Here is a 14,122-nt window from a genome sequence, read left to right as displayed (position 1 = left end):
TTTGAGCTTTTTTGATGCACCTTTGTGTATGGAGAAGAGGAACTGCTTGATGATGTGGTTATGCTCTGCATCATTGTTTCGAGGAACCACTGTATTCTCTTCTACAGAAACTGTACTATTTTACTTTCCCTCCAACAACACACAGTGCTCAATTTCTCCTCATCCTTACCAGCACTTGGGATTTTCTGGTTTTTAAAAAGATAACAGTCATTCTAATAGGTATTATTTATTATTATTATTTTTTAAAGATTTATTTATTTATTTGAAAGTCAGAATTACACAGAGAGAGGGGAGGCAGAGGGGGGGGGAGAGAGAGAGAGAGAGAGAGAGGTCTTCTATCCGTTGGTTCACTCCTCAGATGGCTGCAATGGCCGGAGCTGCGCCGATCTGAAGCCAAGAGCCAGGAACCTCCTCTGGGTCTCCCACGTGGGCACAGGGGCCCAAGGAGTTGGGCCATCTTCTACTGCTTTCCCAGGCCATAGCAGAGAGCTGGATTGGAAGTGGAGCAGCCGGACCTCAAACTGACGCCCATATGGGATGCCAGCACTTCAGGCCAGGGCATTAACCCACTGCGCCACAGCACCGGCCCCACTATTATTTACTATTAAAATAAACTTCATTTGGGAGCTGGCACTGTGGCATAGTAGGCTAAGCCTCCACCTGTGCCACTGGCATCCCATATGGGTGCCGGTTCATGTCCCAGCTACTCCTCTTCTGATCCAGTTCTCTGCTGTGGCCTGGGAAACAGTGGAATATGGCCCAAGTCCTGGGGCCCCTCACCATGTGGGGGACCTGGAAGAAGCACCTGGCTCCTGGTTTGGAAACTCTGGCCATTGTAGCCGTTTGGGGAATGAACCAGGGGATGGAAGACCTTTCTCTCTGTCTCTCCCTCTTTCCATAACTCTACCTCTCAAATAAATAAAATCTTAAAAAAAGAAGCTACATTTTATAATAATTTTATATTTATAATACTGTATAATTTTAATTATCAAAATTATTGAAAAAATTTAAAATACCTATGGCAAAAAGGTTAAAGTTATTTGCAAAGTGAAGTGAATATTTGCAAATCATATAGGGTTCATAGTTGTGATATGTTAGGTGGACTGACCAACAGATCAGTGGGTCAGTGATGTCAACAAGAAGTCCACTTAAAGAGAATGTGTGTGCCCAGTAAACATTAGCTAATGAAATGTCAGTGAAAATTGGAGACAGCATGTTAAGTCAAAAAAACAAAGTGCACAAGAATGGTTACAGTTTTGCAGAATAAGTGCACTTTATATGTTAGGTGAATAGTTTTCTTCATATGTAACTATGCATTTGTCAATTACATCCACAGAAACACATCTGCAGAACATGCACCTGTCTATTTTCAGGAAATCTTTGGGTCAGAGAGTGAGGGCTGGGCAGATGGGATAGATAGGCAGCATAAAGTTGACTTACATATACACCTTTCAGTTTTCTTTGAAATTTTATAGTCAGAAAAGTTTATTAAGGTAAACATTTGTAAAAGGCAAAAATATGCACCCCAGCTGCCAAAAATTGCATGTTACATTTATTATGTTTTGAAAATATGTCCACAATATGCTGGTTTGTTGGAAAAGAGCAGAGTAAAATGATTGATTTGGCAGTCTAGATGTTTTTGTGTATGCTTCTCTATCTCAAATTTATTCATCCTAAATAATCACATATACAGCTTTTTTTTTCAACTCAGGCAGGAAGTGGAGATTTAGCTTTAAGGCTTAGAGCCCACAAGGCCTTATATTCAGAAGATTGCTTCCACTGAGTGGCAAATTCCAGAAAGATCTGGTTGATGATACCCCAAGTCCCTCTTTGGATTCCTCCTCCCCTTGCCAAGCCTCCGAACTGCAACTCTGCTTCTGATCACCAGGTGGCATCTGTCTCCATTTTTCCTCCTCTATTGGAAAGGGTTATTTCTTTCTCAAGAAACGTATTTCAAGTTGTTTGCGCAACAGTATACATAGAATAATCAAAAATTGTGTTTTTAAATGTTTCTTACAAAGATTAAAAGGATATCTATTTAGTTTAATATAGGAGGGATCTTCAAAAGTGCATGGAAAAATGGTCATTTTATCTATAGACACTTTTCCCCCCCTTTTTTTTGGTCAGTTAGTCATTCATAATTTCAAGGAAATACTACCAATGACAATGTAACATCTAAATGTTTCTTGTGTGGTTACAAGGTAATGATTAAGTTCATTTCCACTTTAAGCCATTTCCTCTCAACAGTTTAAGCACAGGAATAATTTTATGCAGATTGCAATGCAAATAATTATACATCACATTTTTTGTACTCTGTTATATGGTTATTTTCCCATTCAATTATTGTTTATAGACATTGTCTATATTTCCACTAAACTAGGGTCTTTTGGCTTTTTACTTGCTTATTTGGTGAAGTATTAAGCCTTTTTACTGTAATGCAAATTTAAAATATATTATCTCAAAAACTAAAGAAAAAAGACTAAAGAAAAAGGAAAGAAAGGTAGAAAGAAGGAGGATGGGAGGGAGGAAGGGAAGGAATGCCATTATGTTCTTAGACTTGTATCTACAAAGCACATTGAATCTGCTAAAATTAATTAAAATTAAAAAAATGAAATAAAGTACATGGAAAATGCATGTTGTGAAAAAACTATGCATGGATTTCAATTTTTTGCACCAAAATACATTTATCTTTTAATTCTATTTGTCATCAAGTTTTTGAAGTACCTCTTTACAACTTATCCCAGGCCCCCTCCCCCCTTTATCAAGGTTGGTTGCCTGTCCTTTCTGTAGAGGACTTCCTGGAGAGAGCAGGTGGTTCAAGCCCCAGGCATCATACCTCTATAATGACTTTCCAAACTTGGTTCCATTCACCTCACTCCATGCCACTTTGCACACAGCTGCCCAGAACAGTGTCCCTGAAGCTGGCTCTGATAGCATCACACCCCCAGTGGCAGTCCATTACCTACCAAGAGGACTAACTACAAAACCACTTCTCTGGCTGGTGTTCAAGGCCACCCACCCTGTGGATTTAGACTGCGTTTCTAGCCCTGTCTCCCAAGTACTCCATGCTCTTAGCTTCTCCCTTGAGGGGCTCCCATGGTTCTGGTAGGGTTCCCTACCAGGTGGGGATCAATGTGCACTAACGTGGTGACATTACATATTCAGATCAGCCCCTTGAGGGAGCATTGCTATTGATCTTCCTATGATGTTGGAAACCGAATGTCACACAGGGTAACAGCCAGTCTTGTCTTTGGGAAAGACATTGGGGTTCTAGAAGTAAGAGACTCAGGGATAGCTTGGTAGTGATAATGAACTGTTATTTTGTTCCATAACAAAGTGGAATGGATAATGTACTCATCACTATGAAGTGCCTACTATGTGTAACATTTATTTTTTCTAGGATTTATTTTTAAAGATTTATTTTGTTTATTTGAAAGGCAGAATAACAGAGAGAGAGGAGAGGGAGAGATCATCTATCCACCAGTCCACTCCCTAAAAGGCTACAATGGCCCAGGCTGGGCCAGGTCAAAACCAGGAGCCTGGAACTCCATCCCATGGGGATCTCCCATGTGGGTGGCAGGGGACCAAGCATTTGGGCCATCTTCTGCTGCTTTCCCAAGGGTATTAGCAGGGAGCTGGGTCAGAAGAAAAACAGCTGGGACTCGAACTTGCACTCTGATATGGGATGCCAGTGTTGCAGGTGGTGACTTAACTCACTGCCACAATGCCAGTCCCTTTTTCTAGGATTTTCATGTCCTTTGTAGAACATTTGGAAAAATAACGTTAAAACAAGACAGAGGTAGGCATTTGGTGCCCAGGTTAAGTTGCCACTTTGGGATACCTGCATCCTGTATCAGAGTGCCTGCTTCTAATCCAGCTCCTTGCTTGTGTGCACCCTGTGAGGCAGAAGGTAATAGTTCATGTAGATGGGTCCTTGCCATCTACAAGGGAGACCTAGATTGAATTCTATGTTCCTGGTTTCAGCCTTGCCTGGCCCTGGCTGTTGCAGGCATTTGGGGAGAAAACTAGAAGATAGGAGATCTCTCTCACTCTGTCTCTGTCTCTCTGCCTTTCAAATAAAATGAAAACAAAGCAAAAACAGGAATGCAATGGGAATGAATTCCTATGGTACAACTGGAACAGCCCATCCCTTTCAGGGATTTACTGCCATCTTGTGGTAGATTCAAGAATGTCAAATTGCACCTACGAATAAAGACAGGTCAAGATAGCATAAAAACATTTCCAGGTTCCTTATTATCCTGGCTTCAATATGTACGACTTTGCAACTTTACAGCGTCCTTTTCCCTTTTTAGTGATGGCTTCTAGGATCCAGGATATGGCTGTGTTACATTTGTTCTGAATAAAGTGCATACATATGGCACATGGTGCTCAGACTTGGCAGAGGAGGTACCAGGTCCTCAACTTATCTTGATGGAAATAAAATCCATTTCTTGTGTTAAAGGGCCAAGGTTATTTATTTTATTTGAAAGGCAGAGTTAGCGGGAGGGAGAGGAGAGGGATGGAGAGAGAGAGAGCGCGCGAGCGAGCACGTGCGCGCTTTCATCTGCTGGGTCACTCCCCAGTTGGCTGCCTAGGACCAACATCACTTGGTCTCCTAAGGCAGTGATATCTAGAAGAAAATACGCAGGCTTTGGATTCACAGATGAGAGTAGAAAATACAGGCAAGGGGCCTAATATTCATTTAGGAACACTCTATATAGTCAGTACAGTGAAGTGATTTATATTTGGTTTAAGTATTGTCTAGGATTATTTTGTATCCATGGGGTAACCACTACATAAATAGCAATAGAATGTATAATTTACAAAGTGATAGGGAAATGGAATTATAAAAAAATCATCAAGCAATACAAAAGAGGGCAAGAGGAAAAGCGTCATAGAACAGGCCTGTGTTGTGGTGCAGACAACCAACTGCCACTTGCGATGCCGGCATCCCATATTGGAGAGTCAGATCAAATCCTGGCCGCTCTGCTTCCTGCTAATGTACCTGGGAAGGCAGTGGAAATGGCCTGAGGACTTTGACCGCTGCCACCCGCATAGGAGTACTTGGCTCCTGGCTTCAGCCTGGTCCAGACCTGGAGATGTGGCCATTTGGGGAGTGACCCAGCAGAAGGAACATTTCTCTCACTCTTTCGCTCTGTCTCCTTCACTCAATCTATCACTCTGCCTTTCAAATAAACAAATAAATAAGTAAGTCTTAAAAATAAAGCAAATAGTAAAGTGATAAATTTAAGCCCAAATATACCAGCGATTGCATTATAGGTAACACAGCCTACACATTCAAATTAAAAGACAAAAGTTGTCACACTGGATTGATAAATAGCTATCTGTTGCATAGAAGAGATCTACCGGCTGGCGCCACGGCTCACTAGGCTAATCCTCCGCCTTGCGGCGCCGGCACACCGGGTTCTAGTCCAGGTCGGGGCTCCGGATTCTGTTCCGGTTGCCCCTCTTCCAGGCCAGCTCTCTGCTGTGGCCCGGGAGTGCAGTGGAGGATGTCCCAAGTGCTTGGGCCCTGCACCCCATGGGAGACCAGGATAAGTACCTGGCTCCTGCCATCGGATCAGCGCGGTGCGCCGGCCGCAGCCCGCTGGCCGCAGCGGCCATTGGAGGGTGAACCAACGGCAAAGGAAGACCTTTCTCTCTGTCTCTCTCTCTCACTGTCCACTCTGCCTGTCAAAAAAAAAATTAAAAAAAAAAAAAAAAGAAGAGATCTACCTTTGACATACAGTGACAGAAGGCTGAAAGTAAAAGGAAGGAAAGGTGTGTGCCATGCAAATATTGACAAAGTAGAGCTGATGCAGCTGTATTCGTATCAGGGAAAGGAGATTTTAAAGCACAAAGCAGTGGTACAGGCAAAAAGGGACATTTCATAATGGTAAAAGAGTCGATTTGTCAGGAAGATAAAATAGTTCCAAATTTGCATGTATCTAATAATTTGGTTTCAAAGTATGGTAAGTAAAATTTTATAGCATTTAAGGAGAAATAGAAAAACTCAGTCATAGTGGGTGAGTTTTAAAAGCTATTTTTATTATACAAGCATATGCAGAATAAAAATTGGAAAATAAAAGGAAATCAGAGGAAAATACTCTCACAGTTGGAACCCCTACTACTTATAGAAAGCTGTTAACATTTTATTATATCTATTCAATACAAATAAATATTTCCTGTATATTTGTGTGAAGTCTATAGGTATATGCATATATATTTGAACCAAATGTGTGTGTGTGTATATATATATATATATAAATGTATATAACTTTGAACCAAATGTATATATCTTTGTGCATTTGTCTTATATTTCCTTGGGATAGTTTCATAGAAATTCTTGAATTCAAAGGAATGCATTATTTTAAAAATTTTCTTATATATGTCTTGATGTTGACATTCAAAAATTTTACCATTTAATACTCCTAATAATCATGCAAAATACTTTTCATTTCTTTACCTCTACACAAATATGGAGAATGACAATTCTTGTGAGAAAATATATTTCACCACTACTTGAATTTGTAGATTTTTTTTAAAGACTTATTTATTGGGGCTGGCACTGTGGTGTAGTAGGTTAAGCCTCTGCCAGTTCCTGTCTAGGCTGTTCCTCTTCCGATCCAGCTCTCTGCTATGGCCTGGGAAAGCAGTAGAAGATGGCCCAAGTCCTTGGGCCCCTGCACCTGCGTGGGAAACCTGGAAGAAGCTCCTGGTTCCTGGCTTTAGATCGGCTCAGCTCTGGCTATTGCAGCCATTTGGGGAGTGAACCAGTGGATGGAAAACCTTTCTCTCTGTCTCTCCCTCTGTCTGTAACTGTGCCTCTCAAATAAATAAGAATTACAGAGAGAGAAGAGAGACACAGGGAGACAGATCTTCCATCCACTGATTCATTCCCAAATAGCCACAACAGCCTGGCCTGGACCAGGCTGAAGCCAGTAGCCTGGAACTCCATCCAGGTCTCCATGTGGGTGTGTTACCGGAGAAGCAAAGGGTGTTTGTCTCCGCCCAAGACAGAATTCAGGCATGAGACAGAGAGCAGGGGAAAGCAACATAGCAAGGTTTATTAGGGTAGGGCCATCCGTAAGAACGGATGGGCACCTCTCCAGACAGAACCTGAGGGAGAATGTGTAGTTTGCATTTAGGCTGGGGCTTTTAAGGGGATGGGTCTTACCTTCCCTCCCCCTCTCCTTCTTCTCCCGAACAAAGGACTTGTTGATGTAAATACGAAAAATTCCTTTCTGAATTTTTTCCCCCTGAAGTTATGAAACAGGGGAAGTCTGGCGTCACCAGCCTTAGAGGAAGGATGTTTATCAGGCCAGGTAGAAGGGGCAGGACCCTTTGGAAGGTCATCAGGATCCAGGCGGGTGAGACTTTGACGTGCAGATACTGGGCTTCTGGAGCTTCCACAGTAGGTACTGGTCTTCAGGCCTTTCTCATACACACATAGGCTTAATTTCTGACTTCCTACCTAACAGGTGCAGGGTCCCAAGTAGTTAAGACACCTTCTGCTGCTTTCCCAGGCACATTAGCAGGGAGCTGGATTGTAAGTGAAACATCTGGGTCTTGAACCAGTGCCCACATGGGATGCCTGCATTGCAGGAGATGGCTGCACCTGCTGTGCCACAAGGTGGGCCCCATAAAGAGAGATTTTAATGGTCTTTTCTCAGAATTGGTAAAATTATAAGACAAAAATCAGTGTGAGTATAAAATATTTGAATAGCACAATAATCTTAATTATCATAATTAACAAATGTAGAGTCCAATAGTATAAAATTGCAGGATACATTTTCTTTTTGGGTACAAACGGAACATCTAAACATTTGTTTACATGAAGGCCACAAATCAAGTCTCAAAACATTGTGAAGACTGGAATAACACAAATATTCTCTGACAATAAAGCTAGAAATTAATGAAAGAAAAGTCAGAAATGGCTACATGTGTTGAAATAAAGCAATGAATTTCTAAATAACCTATGGGTCAGAGAAGAAGAAAGATGGAAATTAGAAAAGATTTTAAACAATGATAATGAAACTATGGCGTGTTTGTGGAGTATGAAATCCCATCAGGCCTTTGTTACATTCTGAACAATGAGTTGCACAAGACACAAGATGCTGGAAGTCTCAGGGCTGAATTATGGAGCCTTTATTTGTGAAAGCCGGCAAAGCCAGCAGCTGCCCCGGGTATGTGTTTTCTGAATTATGCAGCCCCGATGGAGCTCAGGGATAAGCTTTTAAAGGCAAAACCCACATCCTGTTGGGAGTTAATTACAAAGCCAAGCATCTGTTACAGAAGCCAGAACCAGCAAGGTTTCGCTTATCTCAGAGGGCATTGAACCACATTTTCCCAGCACTCAATGTAAACAATCCTTACAGATAACATTCTTAGAAGGCTAGTTTTTGAGTCAGTTGTGCAACTGGTCAGAAAAATAGAGGACCAGCAGAGTGACTAGAGATTATCCAGAGACAAAACAGAGTGACTTAGGTCAGGCCGTAGCTCACTTCACCTTTTCCTGGGATAGAAATGTGTGAACTGATTCTACAATGCGCCTGGAAAAACAAAGGACCTGGAGAGCCAAACCCAATTTGGAAAAAGAACACAATGAGGGGGGCCACACTTCCTGACTTGGGGACTTGCTGCTAAGAGCAGTGATGGAGAGCGGTTTGGGCACGAGTGCGGACACACAGAGCAGTGAAACAGAATGCAGTCTAGAGACAGAGGCACACACTGGGTCAGCTGACTTTTCAGCAAAGGGGTCAAAGTAATTCAGTGGAGAAAGAACAGGCTTCTCAGCAAATGGCGCTGGTTTTGTTTACGTGACAGTTTGAGAAAAGCAAAGTTGTAGGGACAGAAATGAGATCAGCGGTTTTCAGGGGCTGAGGGTTAACTATAAAAGGCACAAATGAGATTTGGTGGAGTGAGGAATAAAGTATTTCTTGAATGTGGTGGTAGTTACTCATAAAATCTATTTCAAAAAAGCCGGTTTTACTGTGTGTGAATTATACATCAGGGCGGGCGCTGTGGCATAGCAGATTAAGCTGCTGCCTGTGACTTTTTTTTTTTTTTTTTTGAAGATGGGCCATCTTCTACTGCTTTCCCAGGCCATAGCAGAGAGCTGGATGGGAGGTGGAGCAGCCGGGACTAGAACCGGCGCCCATATGGGATGCGGGCACTACAGGCAGTGGCTTTACCCACTATGCCACAGCACTGGCCCCATAAATAAATACCTTAAAAAAAAAAAAAAAACAGATAAAAGAGTTCTCCAAAGTGGTTGTAGCATTTTAGGCATCTGATGGCATGGCTGTTCTGGTTTGTCCACATTCTTACACACATTTGTTAATGTTAGTTTGGGGAAGGTGGTTAGCCATCCTAATAGACTGTGGTTTGTTTGCATTTCTCTGTTTACTAAACTTGAAGACCCAGGAGCTTCCTCTGTGAAGTCTCCTTTTAAGTTTGTGTCTTTTCCCCACTGGATTCTTCTTTTCCTGATTTATAAAAGTTCTTTGTATTTTTGGGTTCCAGTGCTTTGTCAGAAATATATACTGCCCAGATGTTTTTTCCAAGTCTGCAGCTTACCTATTCATTTTGTCAATCATGCCTATGAGTGAACAGAAAATTTAAATTTTGAGAAAGTCCAAGTTATTTTTCTTTTACTGCTCTCTCTGGTTCCTGTATAATGCAGGGTCATGAAGTTATTTCCTTGTGCTTTATGTAGGAACAATGCAGCTGTGATAGTTGGTGTGCTGGGAACATGGAAGGAGCATGGGTCCCTCTGAAAGCGATGTTATGGAACAGGCTATCAGATTTACAGAGAATGGCTAGTGGAAATCAAGACTTCATGATAGCTATCATCAAAGAAAAAAATCAGATCTGAGAAGGAGGGTAAAATAAAAATAAAATGCATAGAAGTAGATAAATACATAGAAATAAAAATAGAATGCATAACCTCTAGACTAAGGAAAGTAAATTAATACAGCACAAAGCAGATGGGAAAAGGACTACAAAAGCACAGTAAATAGAAAATATGTAACTAAGTGGTAGGAACAAGTCCAAACATACCATAGTTACCAAGTGGATTAATTAAATTGGCTTAAAACAGAGACTCTCAGACTGTTAAAAATAGAAGGAAAAATCCACCTCTATATTGTAGTAAATAAGAAAATAGAAAAAAATGAGCAAGGTAAAAACTAAAAAAAGATGCCATCTTACCAATATAAGACAGATTAGAATTTCAGACAGCAAGTACTGAAACGGGGGCCAGTGTTGTGGTACAGCAGGTTAAGCCACAGCTGGTGACGCTGGAATCCCTTATGTATGTATGTATGTATTTGAAAGGCAGAGTTACAGAGAGGGGGGGGGGAGAGATGGGTCTTCCATCCTCTGGTTCACTATAGATGGCCATAACAGCCAGAGCTGAGCCGATCTAAAGCCAGGAGCTTCTTCAGATCTCCCACATGGGTGCAGGGGCCCAAGGACTTGGCCCATCCTCTATTGCTTTCCCAGGCCAGAGCAGAGAGCTAGATGGGAAGTGGAGCAGCTGGGACTCGAACCAGCACTCATATGGGATGCCAGCACTGTAGGCAGCAGCTTTACTTACTACGTCACAGCACTGGCCACTGGAATCCCTTATTACAGTGCCAGCCTCAGTCCCAGCTTCTCTGCTTCTGATCCAGCTCCCTGCTAATGCAACTGGGAAGGCAGTGGAACAAGACCCAAGTGCTTGGGTCTCTGCACCCACATGGAAGACCTGGAAGAAGCTCCTGGCTCCTGGCTTCAGCCTGGCCTAGCCCTGGCTGTTGTGGCCATTTAGGGAGTGAACCCATGGGTGATTGCTGTCTCTCCCTCTCTCCCTCTATCACTCTGCCTTTCAAATAAAAAACAAATCTTTTTTTAAAGGTACTGAAAGGGACAAAGATTTAACATTAATAAGCATGGCTCTATTACCTACAAAATACAATCCTTTCTTTGTGTGTGTATTATAGCATAACTTGTAAATATACAATGGAAAAATATGACATTTAGTCGTCTCTTCATATGCGCAGGGAATTGGTTTCAGGTTACTAAAATCTGGGGATACTCCAGTTCCTTAAATAAAGTGACAGAACATTTGCATATGACCTATGCAATCTTCCCATATAATTTACGTCATATCTAGATTACTTATTATTACCTATAAACACATAATATAATGTAAATGCTATGTAAGTAGTTATTGTATTGTTTAGAGAATAATGACAAGAAAACAAAGACTGAACATACTCAGTATGGGCGTAATTTTTCCTTTTTTTAATGCTTAGGAAGTATAAATTTTATTCAATTATAAGATTCCAATTCACACCTAGGACAGCCAGTAAATACAAACACTTTGTACTTGCAAATCTACACACTTAAAGCGTGCACTTTCACCCAACCGCTTACATGTGAAATACTCTTGTACTAAAATCACTGGAACACTAGCAGGGGCCTCTTTCCGTGTTTATTCTTCCTCTTGGGAGGTCTGGTCCTCCCTCCTGGACAAGGGCGGTTGCTAGGATTCGTGGTAACCTGATCACCGCTGGGCCCAGCTGACCTGTGCTGCAGGGAGCTTTCCAGTTCAGGATGCTGCTTCCTCAGCCTCCCTGTGGATCTTGACTGGTGAATTAAGATTGCGTTGCAAGGCAGGGAGGGCTCCACTTTCCTGAGGGTGAACGCACACTTTGGGCGGTTCTGGTCTTGCAGGGATTTCCACTGATCTAAGGTGAATTCCTGAGTTGTTTTCTCCGGGCGCTCCTCAGACTCTACAGCTTTAACGCTGCAATGCCTTTCAAGCTGCCTTGGTGTATTGCCGGGTCTGTCTTCAGTCTTAAAGACTGATGGTCCCCTGCCTGGAGACACAGTCCCATTTTCTCCCCCAAATTCACTCTTCTGGACATAAAATAGGACATAGGCACTTTGATTCAGGACAGAAGTAATGTCACAGGCTGTTACCTTCGCATCATCCATTTTATACCAGTGACCATTCCCAGCTTTAACATAGCAGAAGTAATGTCCCTTTTGACACCTTAATCCAACGTGGACGAGAGCAGCATACAGAACATATTCAAGTGGCCTCCCGCTTTGCTGAGACATATAAGGTCTCATATCCAGGCACTCAGGATATTGCACTTGTCTAGCAATTTTCTCGCCTGTGAAATCAGAAAACCGCTTCAAAACAAAGATAAGAACATTGCCAGAAGATTGCAAGACCAGTGTCTTGGAAGCAGCTGTCTTCTTTAGGCAGATACCACACTCATAGGCGTTTTCTCCATCCAGCTCTTCAGGTTTCACCAATTGTTCCAAAGCCTGCTGAACACTGTCTGCTGTCTTGATATCCAGGGCGATGTCCAGGTAAGGGTCCAATGTGTCTGAAACGCCTTGGCACTGGAGACATTTGATTTGGGACTTCCAGTAGCCTCCAAATATCTGATGGCTTAGAGACTTGTCCTCTTTGGGCCCAACCACATTCATGAGCCCAGGCAGACCTGCTGCCTTGAGGGCATCCACAGTGAACACCAGAAATTCATGGGCGTCTTCCTGCCTGTTTCTATGAAAGGCAGCAGCCAATGCCTGACAGGGCTGGATCACGTCACCAGGACTGTGGAGGGCCCAAAGAAAGTGAGTTTCCACAGCACACAGCATGCAGAAGCCTGACGGACGACAGGTTTGAGAGTGCGCCTGAGACAGCATGTAGTTGGCAAGGGGTGGTGTGTATGTGAGACACTGCAGGGTTGCATTCATGTAGCAGGTGTTCCCCATATTCTGCAGACCAGCCCCAATGCCATAAGGTCTCTTCCAGATCAGACCAGCTTCCCCACTGGGAGCCGGATCTGTTGCCGCAGAAGCCAGGTCATTTTTCAATTGGAGCTCTTTCTGAGATGAAGGCAATGGCTTCCTCTGTTTGTGAAGGGAAGCAGCCACCATGTCTCCAGGAGCCATTGTGACAAGGCTTCCCTCCTTGGACTTCAAGCGACAGGAAGATGCTTTCTTGTCAGAGACTGTCTTCCAATGATTGGGCATAATTTTTCGCTCCAAATATTTTTTATTTGTTGTTGGTTGATTCCACACTTGCAGAACTCATGGATACTGAGGGCTGAGTATAAATACAATGAAAAATGGTTACATTTACAATCCCAGTTGGAAGGCTTAATATACCTTTTTCAGTAAGCCACAGATTAGCAAGTATGGAGAGGATTTGAATTATGCAATTAACGAGCCTTCATCTCTTTAATATAAACAACTTTTTAAGATTCTTTTCAGGGGCTGGGGCTGTGGCGCAGCGGGTTAACGCCCTGGCCTGAAGCATCGGCATCCCATATGGGTGCTGCTTCCAGTCCCGGCTGCTCCACTTCCCATCCAGCTCTCTGCTATGGCCTGGGATAGCAGTGGAAGATGGTCCAAATCCCTGGGCCCCTGCACGCACGTGGAGGACCTGGATGAAGCTCCTGGTTCCTGGCTTCGGATTGGCGCAGCTCTGGCCATTATGGCCAATTGGGAAGTGAACCATCGGATGGAACACCTCTCTCTCTTTCTCTCTCTGCCTTTCCCCTCTCTGTGTAACTCTGATTTTCAAATAAATAACTAAATCTCAAAAAAAAAATTCTTTTCCAAGATACTTAGTTTAAAAAATTTGCCTACATGCTGGAACATGCTCATTCATGGGTTAAACCCCACCAGTTTCTAAAGCAAAGTAGAAATTATAATCATAGAGATATATTTATTATTCACAATTTATTCAGCAATACATACTATGTTCTAGACTCTCTTTTAGGTACTGAAAATGTGGTGGCAGGGGCCAGTGCTGTGGCGTAGTAGGTTAAGCATTGGCCTGCAATGCCAGCATCCCATATGGGTGCCGGTTCTAGTCCCGGCTGCTCCACTTCCCATCCAGCTCTCTGCTGTGGCCTGGGAAGGCAGTAGAAGATGGCCCAAGTCCTTGGACCCCTGCACCCACGTAGGAGACCCGGAGGAGGCTCCTGGCTCCTGGCTCCTGGCTTTGTATCTGCCCAGCTCCGGCCGTTGTGGCCATTTGGGGTGTGAACCAGCAGATGAACAACCTCTCTCTCTCTCTCCCTCTCTCTCTCTTTGTGTGTGTGTCTCAAGT

The 14,122-nt window shown here is 43.0% G+C and overlaps 1 protein-coding gene across 1 annotated transcript; it reads right to left on the bottom strand.

Annotated features, from left to right (window-relative positions):
• Positions 1 to 11,445: 11,445 nt before the first annotated feature.
• On the bottom strand, positions 11,446 to 12,957 carry LOC100344357 (ubiquitin carboxyl-terminal hydrolase 17-like protein 6). Its single transcript, XM_002720348.1, has one exon. The coding sequence runs from the start codon at positions 12,955 to 12,957 to the stop codon at positions 11,446 to 11,448; it is 1,512 nt and encodes a 503-aa protein (XP_002720394.1).
• Between the last annotated feature and the right edge of the window lie 1,165 nt (positions 12,958 to 14,122).

This window comes from Oryctolagus cuniculus, chromosome X (genome assembly GCF_964237555.1).
Source record: "Oryctolagus cuniculus chromosome X, mOryCun1.1, whole genome shotgun sequence".
In the NCBI taxonomy this organism is placed as follows: domain Eukaryota; kingdom Metazoa; phylum Chordata; class Mammalia; order Lagomorpha; family Leporidae; genus Oryctolagus; species Oryctolagus cuniculus.
This window is presented reverse-complemented; position numbering and strand designations above follow the sequence as displayed.

What these genes read in the sequence shown, in the direction of transcription:
- LOC100344357 (XM_002720348.1), bottom strand. Translation starts at nt 12,957, where the DNA reads ATGGCTCCTGGAGACATGGTGGCTGCTTCCCTTCACAAACAGAGGAAG.